General features: G+C 41.1%; 1 protein-coding gene across 1 annotated transcript; it reads left to right on the top strand.

Moving 5' to 3' along the window:
* Window positions 1–260: 260 nt before the first annotated feature.
* On the top strand, window positions 261–11377 carry fbln5 (fibulin 5). The gene is made up of 11 exons (XM_079216825.1): window positions 261–331; window positions 500–554; window positions 753–801; window positions 986–1255; window positions 6061–6183; window positions 7116–7232; window positions 7451–7567; window positions 8051–8173; window positions 8698–8824; window positions 8932–9127; window positions 10649–11377. Exons 1-11 carry the CDS (start codon window positions 288–290, stop codon window positions 10808–10810), a joined length of 1383 nt encoding a protein of 460 aa, XP_079072951.1. The 5' UTR covers window positions 261–287; the 3' UTR covers window positions 10811–11377.
* Window positions 11378–12648: the final 1271 nt, after the last annotated feature.

Raw genomic sequence — 12648 nt, 5'->3', positions numbered from 1 at the left:
TGTTGTGAGCGCGCTGGCGGCGGCCAGACAATTTGCATTGCTAAATAATCTGCGACTGCCTGACAGAGCGGAGGAGAAACAGTCCATTTTGAAAAGACATTCCTGCGACACTTGGTCAATGCACCGGAGCTTCAGCTCGACCAGACCGCGGTTAATGAGAACCTGGTATCGGCTTTCGCGTAAAGGCGCATAGTTCCGGGTTGGCGCGAGCCCTGCTGGGTAGTGGCGAGGGGATTTGGGGAGAATTTACGGGTCGTCTACATCTATCCTTTGAGAAACCATAAACCATGCTTTTTGAAGTACGTGGCTTCAGGTTTTACTCCTCTGCAAGGTCAGTGATCTTTTTTTTTCTTCTCCTTTGCGCAACAGACTTGAGTTGTTTGTGCTTTACTTGTGTGTTTGAATAGATATGTAACGGGATGCTCGCAGCAATTTCCTGTTTTCAGTGACACAAACTTTTCTGACACAACTTTAAAAGCTTGACATTCCCTCTTTGCAGGATGTTGGCAACTCTGGTATTTATTCTGCTTTGTGTCCAGCCTGGACACGGACAGGTAAACCACTGTCCTTCAGTGTTTTCATTCATCTTAAACCCAAGGTCATGTTCAAGAGAGATTGACCTGTCAGAGTGTTAACATGGAATTATGCATGGACAATTGAAACGAATAAAACTTTGTATTAATATCATATTTCATGAGTAGTTTTATAGTTTGTCAGAATTTACAAACCACTTCTTGATCATCTCTCCTCAGACCTGCACAGAAGGTTTTGCTTATGATCGCAGGTCGAGACAGTGTATAGGTGAGTGACAGGACTTCTGCTCATATATTGTATAATTAAAGTTGTGGGCATGTCATTAAGTCCCTTATTGTGTGTAGTAGAATCAGTTCCCATGTGCACATATAGTGAGAAGCAAATGGATCACAAGCCCACAGATGTCCTGGATGCAGGAATGGTCTTCTCAGTGCACCACTATGTATTCCAGATGTGGATGAGTGCCGTACCCTGCCAGATGTTTGCAGAGGAGACATGCAGTGTGTGAACCAGAACGGAGGCTACCTGTGCCTCCCGAGGAGATTGTACGACCAGCCGTTCAGACCGGAGATCCCGGCCCTGCCCGAGCCCGTTTACCCGGACTCATTGGACACTTTCCCCCTGGCTCTGCCGAGATCTGTGGAGCCCAGCTACCCCAGAGTGAGGGCCACTGCGCAGTGCCTCCTGGGATATACTCCTGCAGAGGATGGCAGCTGTAATGGTGAGTCACTGTCAGTGTGCAGACACTGATATCAGTGGAGGAAGACCAACTGTAAATAATAGTACTCTTACGACAATGTACCAATACTCCACTGTAAGTATAATCAGAAAAATGTATTTAAGAATTAACAGGAACTTGTTTTGCAGAAAAAGGGATACATGTGACTGTAATATCATAATATGACATTATTTAATTGTCAATACTGATGAATACATGTTTTCTCAGTACTTTTAACTACTTTATGCAGTTTAGTAGTTTGGTCTAAGGGTTCTCCCCTCCAGTAGGTCACAATACAAATCTAAGTCGTCCTGAGAAAGAAGAAACAAAGTTCTGGATCTGCCTCCGCCCACTGAAACCAAACGGAACAAAGAAAACGTCCCACAATATCATTGGTTCCATTTATTAAAAAATGTTATGGTTTGGCCTAAAATGACTGCAAATTTGGAACAAAGCTAAAAGTGAAATGGAATTACTTAGTTGGGTTTAGGTAAGTAAACTACTATTTGGTGATGTTGTGGTTACAAAAGGTTCACAAGGCTGCAACCTTCATATCTTATAGGAACCACTTTTAGATGAATGTCAAATGTTAAATGTCTCCTGAAATCCTTGTAGTGAATCTTAAAAGGTGACGTGTCATGAGTGTTCACATCATGTTTAAAGGATCATTACTGCATTTTTTTTGAGTGGGTGGCGTCTGTCTCGTGCTGCAGCTGTTTGCAGTTTCTCGTCCCTTCGCTGAATCTCTGCACAGCAGCCCCGACATCTGCCACCTCCTGTCCTGTGTCAGACGTTAGAGAGAAACTATGGACGAGGTGACACGAGGCTAGAAATGTAGTGCAAGTCATCAGATATTCCTGTTGAACTCCAGGGGGAATGCAAGAAGCCGGTCAGATCACAGGGACAGGTGGTGTTCGATGCTCGGTGCGGCATCATTTCTGCCATCACCCAGCCGAAAGCAGAGGGGCCTTCGACTCCTCTGTGAGGACATTTCTGCTTTCTGATTGATTGTGTTGAATTTCACAACTGCAAGAAATCCCAGCTGTCAGATAAACACTCAACGTCTGATAATGACTACATCTGAACATAATTCCCCCCACTGCGTCCAGTCGGGACAAGCTTTTGAAATTTGCCTCCTTAAAGTCCATTTGGTGTGTTTGGGATAAATCAGCCGTGACCGTGTAATGAGTGGAAAGTGTAAATGTATAGAAGAGTTTTCGGAGTTTAGCTCATGCACAAATACTGACTGTTTGTCTTTGTAGGAGAGACGGCCTGTCAGGGAATCGGCTCACAACCTTGTTTGGGTAAACTCCACCATCACGGTGCCAATGATGAGGTCATGCGTTGCCAAATCATTTCCTGGAGAACAGTCATGCCTCTGTTGAGGCCATTCGTAACGAGTCCTCACACCCGTGTGTGTGTGTGTGTGTGTGTGTGTGTGTGTGTGTGTGTGTGTGTGTGTGTGTGTGTTTTTGTGGTGACGTAATGGGTTAATTGATTGATGCTACTGTGGGGCAGAAATTACACAGACTGTGATTTCCTGTCTGAACCCGCAACAAACATTGCTTTGTCTTTAAGTTAGGGCACTACACTCGATCAATGGCACCAGTGCGGGAGAACAATGGAACAAATTAGGCCTTATGTTGATGCATTTGTGGATTTTGTTTTTCCCAGGTTTTTTCAAAGCGGCGTTATTGCGTGTTATAGTCTTCTTTGTCTCTTAGCTGCTTTGTGGAGCTCATCCTTGTACACTTTACAAAAATAATATTATTAATCTGTCCTTAGTGCTATCCACCCAAGCAGAAAACATTATGTGGACACCTGATGGTTGAAAGGCATTAGCATTAACAGAGTCTGAGAAGAAACTCCACCAGATTTCAGATACATAGAGAAATAAAGTTCACCACTAATGTTGGGTGATAAGGCCTAGCTTGCAGTCGGCATATACAGTTCACTCCAAAGGTGTTGGATGGGGGTCAGTGAAGACCAGGCAAGTTATTCAACTCAAATCCCTCCTTTGCTTTGTAAACAGGAGCATTGGCATGTAGAAACAGGAAGGGCCTTCCCCAAACTCGACTCGAAGTTGGAAGCAGAATTTTAGTCCAAAGAGTCATTGTGTGCATTATTATTTCACTAAAAGGGGTGGTTTTGCTTTCTTGCCAAGCATTAGATAAGATTGATACTACAATGGTTAAGACGACGCTCCAGCTAGATGCCAATGAGCATTAAGACGGAAAGCAAGGGGAAACAGCTAGCCATAACACGCCGTATCTCGTTGGTTTAATCCAAACAAAAATGAAAGTATAAAAAGCCAAGAAATAGTCTGGCACAACACGACTGTGTTTGTATGGATTAAACCAACAAGATAAAGATGTGATGGTAGATGGAATGTGTTATCTTTAGATAGAACCAGACTAGCCCTTTGTTTCCAGACTTTATGCTAAGCTAAGATAATTGTCTGCTGGCTCCGGCTTCATATTGAGAAGATCAATCTTCTCATCAAACTCTTGTCAAGTAAGCAAATAAGTGTGTTTCATGAAAATGTTGAACTCTTCCTTTAACCGGAATAGAAAAAGAGCATCGCCCAAATCAGACTAAAAGACTGGGAACAGTTTTTACTTTGAGAACTACTTTATCAAAGAATAAAAACTAACTACAGCCAGGTGTTACATACATAGGAAATACATGTTGCTGTTAGGTTTTTCCTTTTCAGTTCTCTGTGAGGGAACAAGTATCGGCTGATGAAGATATATTTTTTTTAAATTTTATTTTGGGTAAACCGATCCTTTAAGCAGGAGATGGATTGCTCAAGCACACATGACCCAGCAGCTGGGAGTATTGTGGGTCAAACGATGACACCTCACGTGGGACTGTGCAGCGCATTTCTGCTCGTAACTCCGATTTTGGGGGATTTTCATGTTTTTCCTCGAGTTGAAGGATTACATGCTCCTCTGTGGTTTGAGAAAAAACGTCCAATCTTGTGGGATTTTTGATACATGATCTGAAAACAAGAAATTGTACAGTTATAACATGCTGATGATCACATTCAGTGTATTTTCCATTTGATTTGAGAGCAGATGATGAACACATCCGACATGTTAATCCTCCTCACCAAGAGGACCTGGCATTAACGGCCACGGGGGTTGTTTTGAAACAGCTCGTGAACAAATTTGGTGTCGACTGTTCCAAGTTTTCTCATTTCAAACAAATCCCATCGGTCTCGACTTCCCTAAAGCTGATCAGGGTTATCAGCGGTGACCACAAGGCTTGTGGGCAGCTCATGAAACATGAAACGGCCTATATAAGGAGCTGAACTGAAATGCTCCTGCAGCGTGTGTGTGTGTGTGTGTGAGAGAGAGAGAGAGAGATAGAGAGAGAGAGAGAGAGAGAGAGAGAGAGAGATCTGCAGTAATGGTACACATGGGGTGCAGATTAAGACCATTCAGAGAGGTTTTGACTGGTAACTGCAAGCAGGTGTGGGGGTGTAGCTGTTGGCCGGTGGCCGCATCTTCTCCCGTGAAGGACCGGCGGTCCAAGTTGGCACAAAGGGCAACGGTCACACCGACAGACGCTATCGCTTATCAAAGCTGGCTGTCCAAACAAAACGCCGGGCTCCCACCCACTTCCCCCACTGCTTTTCAAGAGATTTGGTGACTTCATGGTCTGAGAACCAGAAACTGGGGGTGGAATTTCTGATTCTGTCACATCCTCATAAGGAAATATGGCTGTTATGATGTAGTGTGTGAGCTGCTCCAGGGACGTGAAAGGAATTCAGATTGTAATCTAAGGAATCTTTAAGCTTGTGCAAAAACAACTGTAAATTGATGCCGTATTGAATGAAATGTTAACTTTTGTGTTAAAACAGGGTTTTTTTTTAACACAGGGTGGTGAAAACCTGAGTGTTGAAGTAACAGACTTTTGGGCAATCTGTCAGCCAGCAGTCTAGTGGACCGGCCTCCTTTTTTTACCCTGAAAAACTGCATTAGAGTTATCATCAGTCGACTGTGTAGCTTTTGTGATTTGCAATTTTTATTTTTCAGTAGTGTGAATCATAAAAAGGACAACTTTTTTTATTCCTGTTCCGACTAAAACGCAGAAACAAGAGTTCAACAGAATGCTTAGAAATACAGCAAAAAATAATATAGATTATATATTTCTGAGAGAAGGTACAAAAGCACAACTCCCACAATATCATTAATGTGCTTTCACCTTATCCTTTCACTCATTTATTTAAGAATGGTACATGATCCAGCAGAGGAAATACCTTTCTGTTGTGTTTTACATCACATTTATATGACATTCTTTCATATGCAGCAACTTTTCCTAAGTCTGTCAACCTTAAAAGAGGCTCTCCGGCTGTGGCGTTTGTGTTCTTTTAGGACTAACTGTCAAACTGAGTCATAAAAACCATGGATGCAATTTAATTTAAAGGTAGAAGAGTAGTATATTACGGTCAGAAATGTTTTAGAGTTAATGTGATGAACCTCTATTTGATACATTTTCATAACTTTTAGCATAGTAACCATGTGCAGAATATAACCAGGAATTATCGATGCATATATTTAGAGTGTGATAATCTTGTTTATGACTTGTTTATGTTGTCATTGCATGCTAAACGCCCGTTTTTATGACTCTTCTATGTGATTTTTGGGTGAAGTACTCTCCATATATCAGCTATCTAGCTATCTTGTTCCTTACATTCTCCACTCGGGATTAAACCGTTTTGTTTTTTGTTTTTAACCACAAAAAGAGGAGAGAAAAAACTGTCAATAATAGCAGTCCTCTCTCTCTCCTCTCTCTCTCTCCAGACATTGATGAATGTGAGACGAACTCTCATCACTGTAACCCCACCCAGGTCTGCATCAACACAGCAGGCGGGTACACCTGTTCCTGCACTGAAGGATACTGGCTCATTGGCGGGCAGTGCCAGGGTGAGTGAACATCAGCATACCATGAGATAAATGGGGAGGAGTGGGTTTTTACATATATGAACATTGCACATACTTCACATTAGTGCTTCACGTAAAGTATACCAGCAAAGTTTATTAAAGTTTTGGAAAAATCAAATAGCACAGATGTAAAAATCGTTTGAACAACCCATTGGTGAACATTGTTGGGAACTAATGATGAAGTTGCTCACAGAAACAATTGGCACGCCCATAAATGGAGGTGCGTTCACAGTCTATGTTTTGAAAAAGATCTTGAATGCAATTAACGATCAAACATTGGGAAGAGAATCATGTAATTTCAATGATTTCTGGCATTATAAAATGATTGATGGTTTATTTCTGTCAAGCATGTTTCTAGTTTCTGCATTAGAAAGAAATACTGTAACGATTGGCAGCCATGAAGGTCCAAAATTGATCTGGTAGGAAGATAGATTGCACATGATGTGAAGTTAATGGCCTAAACTGTTTTTTAGTATAAACATAGCTGTGTTATGAGACAATGGTCCGCTGGGCACAGACGTGCAAAAGGTCACCACCTCTCCTACATTGAGGCAAACCACATAGTAGTTTTTCCCTTTTCTAGTCTTATTTGTGTCTCTTTGTAGTCATTTTAAGTTTCTTTGTCGTCATTTGGAGTCACTTCCGAGTTGATATGTGTCTCAAATGCATCAAGACAATGGGTCAAGTAGGAATATCAGTGGAAGTATTTCCAGAACTTAAAACCATATTACCTATAATGTAGAAAGGACTATACTGCTTCTTCTCCTCACAAAATGCCATGACACCCTAAAAAAGCTTGAACAGCGCCCTCTGCATGTTATGTGCAGCTCAGCAGCTTATTTAACACTGTAAACTGACCTACAGTATGTATATACTATGATTCATAACCAGTTTGTCCCTTTCTTTTTGGCCAGATATTGATGAATGTCGCTATGGTTACTGCCAACAGCTGTGTGCCAACACCCCCGGCTCTTACTCCTGCTCCTGTAACCCCGGCTTCATCCTCAACCCAGACAGCAGGACCTGTCAAGGTACACACACACACACACACACACACACACACACACACACACACACACACACACACACACACACACACACACACACACACACACACACACACACACACACACACACACACAGGGGCATAATATATGCCCTGTGCAAATCAACATGTGCACACTGTTTCTTTTCCTCCGTGCCGTGCTCCAATGTTGTTTTAAACTCACTTCCACTGTTGTTCTTCCAGATGTGGATGAGTGTGAGGATGAGCCGTGCGGTCACGGCTGCTTCAACACCTACGGTTCCTTCATGTGCAACTGTGACGAGGGATTCGAGTTGGCGGCCGACGGAACTTCTTGCATTGGTGAGAAGAGCTGGTTGTGGTTTTAATATTTTTGATGGTGTCTAATCAGTGATTGGTGATCAATTTCTTTATCTAAAAAAAACCAACGTTTTATGGCTTTGAAGCCTGTCTGTAGAGCATGAAAGCTTTACATCCTACAGAGTCAAACTAATACTTTTCCCAACTGATAAACGTGGAATAATATAATTCTAAATGAGCCAAACTATACATTAATTAACTACATGCACTTTAGATTTAATCTAGATTTTCTTCGATAATGTAATATATCCTGAACACTGTCTTTCCATTCATCTATTTTCTATAACTGCTTATCCAGTGCAGCATCACAGGAAGATGGAGCCCATTCCAGTTGGGTATCACAGGCTCATATTCACACTTTAATCCACAGAATTGGTTGAACTTGAACCCTAAACCTTGTCGTTAGGCATTAGTTCTGATTCTTTATTATTATTATGTATTAATTATTTTTTTTATTCCCTGTAGACTTGGATGAGTGCAGCTTCTCTGAGTTTCTGTGTCAGCACAAATGTGTGAACACGCCCGGCTCTTTCTCCTGCGTCTGTCCGCCTGGATATTATGTGTTTGAGGACGGCAGGAGTTGTGAAGGTAAAGTTCAGGACAGAGGAAAACTGAATAAAAATTGTGTTTTAACGTCTTTTTGGTGGACAGTTTAGATGCTGTGTCACAAGGGGGAAATATTCAAGCAACTATGAATGAAAACAGCTCACAAAGCTGCAGTGAATTGTCTTGTTGTAATATTTTGGAATGTTATTTAATCTGCTCTCTTTGATTGCATTTTGCTTAGAATATTTTTCATTTGTCACCTAAAATGTTTCTTGAGTTTATTTTTTGTGTGTGGTTACAATGCATCTGCAATGCTGCACCAAAGATATCAAGGATCATTAAGCCAGCATTTAGACGAGGTGCACATCTGTATCAGCTAATGTTTAAAACAAGTGTCACACCATTAAGTATTATTATGTACTCTCTTTGTTCTTTGTACCATTTCCAGCTATTCTCAATTACCGTATTGTTGAATCTCTCTAATTGTTGTTTCTCTGTTGATGATGATGTTGTTGATGATGATGATGTTTTAACTGACTTTGATTGTTGTGTGTTTGATTTTGAAGATATCAATGAATGTGACACTGGTAACAACACCTGTACAACAGCACAAGTATGTTTCAATTTCCAGGGAGGCAATACGTGCCTGGATGCTTTACAGTGTCACTCTCCTTACATCGAAGTTAGTGACAAGTGAGTATTTCTACCGTTACATGTCTAGTATATCTACCTCATTGCCGCACAGCCATACCTGTATTTGCTGCGTGATATCTGAAACCGGCCCTGTGTGTCCTCTGCAGTCAGTGCATGTGTTCGGCTGAGAACCCTGCCTGCAGGGACAAACCCTTCACTATTCTGTACCGACACATGGACTTGTCGTCGGGGCGCAGTGTGCCTGCAGACATCTTCCAGATGCAGGCCACCACGCGCTACCCCGGCGCCTTCTACATCTTCCAGATAAAGTCGGGCAACGAGGGACGAGAGTTTTACATGAGGGTGAGTACGTGAGAGATCCGTAAAGCTGGAGACACCAAGTGTCACCTTTTTAACGCTTTAAAGTGTCAAACTCAAAGATTGTCAGTCGTAAATGTCTGTCAAGTCACTATCGATGAATGAGGTAACACAATGGGGATTGTAATATGTATATCTTTGCTGTATTACGTACTGGGTGTCTGTGGCGTACGACAATTTTTCTCTACTGTTTATTCACAAAAAATGTAATTATGCACACAATTCTGAAAATGTGTAGGTCATGTAACAACGAGACTCCAGACTACTAAACCTATAGAAATATAATATTTTTTTATTTCTATGGCATAAGCACAATTTCACTGTTACAACTAAAATTTTAATTCTAAATCAACCAGGACTTTTTACCTCTTTAAAGGAATAAAATGAGAAGTTCTCATATAATGGTTTATTTACAGTAAAAAAGAAACAGCGTCACCTACAGAAACTCAAACTCTATCACCAGACAACCCAATGAAATTGCAGAATTGAGCAGGAGAGGAAATTGCAGAACACATTGTTTCACTCAAACAGTGCCACATTTGTGTAAAAAAAATCAAATATTTGGGGGGGGTGCAATGCCAAATTTGAAGGTTATGGGGCCAGCTTTGTTGTAAAAAGCTTTTTTTTCCATCACAAAAGAATGTCTAAATACAAACCTACTCCAAGTTGTTTGTCGGGATTAAAGTCATGTATTTGATCCCATTCTTACTTTAATGTAAATAATAGTGTAGGTTTGCATTTAAAAAGCAAAAGCTCCCACTTTACTTAAACAATACAAGCTTTGAGCTCTTTGTTATAAGTGTGATTCTGCACAGATTCTGAAAACAAACCACAAATTATTCAGCTCTAATTTCCTTTGTTTACATACCAACAGGCTTTTCCCACAAAATACATGTTGACGTGTAGCAGTAGAGAAAGCACAGGTGTGAACAATGAAATGAATAATGGCTAAACCGAGACATTGTTAATGTTATTAGTAACACCTCTACTTTTTCCTACTGTGAAAAGTCTAAATGTCTTCAGTGAAAAGGGCCGATACACCAAGTAAACACATCCAGTATGTCGGGCATAATGCCTGTAAAGAAAGGGGAGGATGAAGCACCTGACCTTGTCCAGTAGATGGCGCAATAGGTGTGTGTAATGTGTTTGGGAGGGTGACTTTTCTTTTTGAAGATATACAGTCTTAAAAGAGACTTTTTTTTTTTAGGAGGATTTCAAAGTATAAAGATTCTCTGCAGCATGAATACAGGACCACATGAGCTTTAACAATATCTTTCTCAAATTTCCTTCTGTTGTCCCTGTTTGAACAAACCCTCTTCTGGCCCTATATGCACTATGGAAAACCCATTGACCTTCCTTGACTTTGTGCTTCCGTTTGCTCGTTGTAAACGTTACGACAAAAAGCCCCGAGACCTGGATGTCTTTCTTGATGCGCAGCTGACAGATTCAAAGCATTTCCTGCACCTCATTGCTCACATTCCTTCTCCTGTCTTCCGCATCTTTCAGCAAACCAGTAACGTGAGTGCCACACTGGTCTTGTCACGGCCCATCAAAGGTCCCAAAGAGGTGGTGCTGGACTTGGAGATGGTCACCGTCAACAACGTCATCAACTTCAGAGGCAGCTCCATCATTCGCCTGACCGTATTTGTCTCAGGGCACCCGTTCTGAGCGTCCCAATATTAACTCAGTCGAGTGTCTACTGCAGCTGATGTCATGGTTTGTTTGAGAAAGCGCATCACCTTTTTTTTTATCATTATGTCATCTTCCTTAAAGACACGTCCGATAAAGACTCAGCCACGATCAGCTGATGGGAAAAGCATCCCGGTGCTCGAATCCCCACCCTGGTTTAATGGACACTGAGCTTTTATGGCTGTGATTATGGACTATCGACACAGAGGGGTATTTATGGTGTACAATTTCTGACATCCTCTATTTAGAAAAATGATGGGAATCACCCTCAATGACTACCAGCGTATACACAATACAGTTTTTTTTCTTTTCACGAGTTTCCCCAGTTGTCTGTGAATTTTCATCCCTTCAGATAAACTGTGAAAGTAACTTTTTATATGCCTGAATTCAAGAGCCGTCAGATCATTGTCATGTTTTTTATTATGAGATGGTTATCTAAGCTGAAGTGTAATTGTGCATTTGCAGTGGCAATATTTGAAATGATGTAACAACCAGTCATTAACTGAATTATTGATAAGTTCTTTTTTTATGTCCAATAAATGTCTTCACCACACAACTGTCTCTGGCATGAGCCAAACCTGACAGCACACTTTATTTTAGGATTATACATTTTAGATCATGTTCATTCAGGAGGACTTAAAAAAAGGTGTGATTATGAATATTGAATGTATAGGGACAGCATTTGTAACACATTTGTGGATTACATAAACTTTGGCGAAAAAAGATAAAACATTTTAACACTACAAATTTTTGGCAGCGGGTTGTAGTAAAACAAAATTTGAGATTATATAAATTATCAGATTTTGGAGGTGATACATCACATTTGTGAGATTTGGGCACACATTAACAATAACTGTCCCTGGTTTGAGCAAGCTCTTGAACTCCTGAAACTACAGCAGAGGGGGGTTCTGGGATTATTCATTACAAACAGTGGGGACACATGTTGGGGATTAAAGATGACACATTTGGGAGTAAAACAAATTTTGGGATTATTTCAGCAATTTATTAATATCACTTTGTTTTTATGGCATTTGGGGAGCACTATAACAAATGTTTTTGATTATCAGGTTACATATATCAATACTCAATAACAATGTACTGGAATGAAGAGGCTCCTGAACTCCCAAAACAACACATTCTGTGATTTTAATGAAGATTATAAGAAATAGTGGGATCAAATTAATAATCTGAGATTGTATCAGATATTGGATTTTAATGTGATATTTTGGGATAGCTATTCAGGGGCATGTTGGAGCACCATGCCAGTGTTGAAGCAATATAACAATGTGGGAGCACCCGTATGTCCGTAAAGACATACGGGACTTGGATGGTCGTTTTTTATACAGTTGAAGAGTAGTAGAACAATAAAATGACACCGAGCAGTTAAGTGGAGACAAAAGAAAAAACAATCAAAACAGAAAGCGGTTCTCTCGAGGCTCTTCGGGGAAGGAAGCGCAAACACGCAGTGGCAGTCCGGGAAGAGAGCGAGAGCGCGAGAGCGAGAGCGCGAGAGCGAGAGAGGGGGAGGTAGGGAGGAGGGTGAAGGAGAGAGAGAGATACCTGTTACTAAAGTGCTCCATAAACCTGCAGAGCTCGCCGGCATTTCTCTCCAGTCGGCCCGTGAGAGAACTGCACCGTCGGATGTTCAAACTTTATCCTCTGAAAGTGAAAACATCGCACCGGTAAGTTCACATTTTTACTGCTTTTGTTGTGTGAAGTTATATAGTTGATTAATTGCATTTCGATGTGTTTAGTCAAAGTCAAATTCCCTCATACGTCCGCAGCACAAAGCGATGTTTGTTGTGGTTGGGAGGAAA

Source organism: Taurulus bubalis (genome assembly GCF_910589615.1).
Source record: "Taurulus bubalis genome assembly, chromosome: 1".
In the NCBI taxonomy this organism is placed as follows: Eukaryota; Metazoa; Chordata; class Actinopteri; order Perciformes; family Cottidae; genus Taurulus; species Taurulus bubalis.
This window is presented reverse-complemented; position numbering and strand designations above follow the sequence as displayed.

Bases quoted from the DNA above. Each gene is read 5' to 3' on its own strand.
- fbln5 (XM_079216825.1), top strand. From the start codon at position 288: ATGCTTTTTGAAGTACGTGGCTTCAGGTTTTACTCCTCTGCAAG. The intron at 1,256-6,060 runs GTGAGTCACTGT...CTCTCTCTCCAG, and splicing joins AGAGGATGGCAGCTGTAATG to ACATTGATGAATGTGAGACG. The intron at 8,825-8,931 runs GTGAGTATTTCT...TGTCCTCTGCAG, and splicing joins TACATCGAAGTTAGTGACAA to TCAGTGCATGTGTTCGGCTG.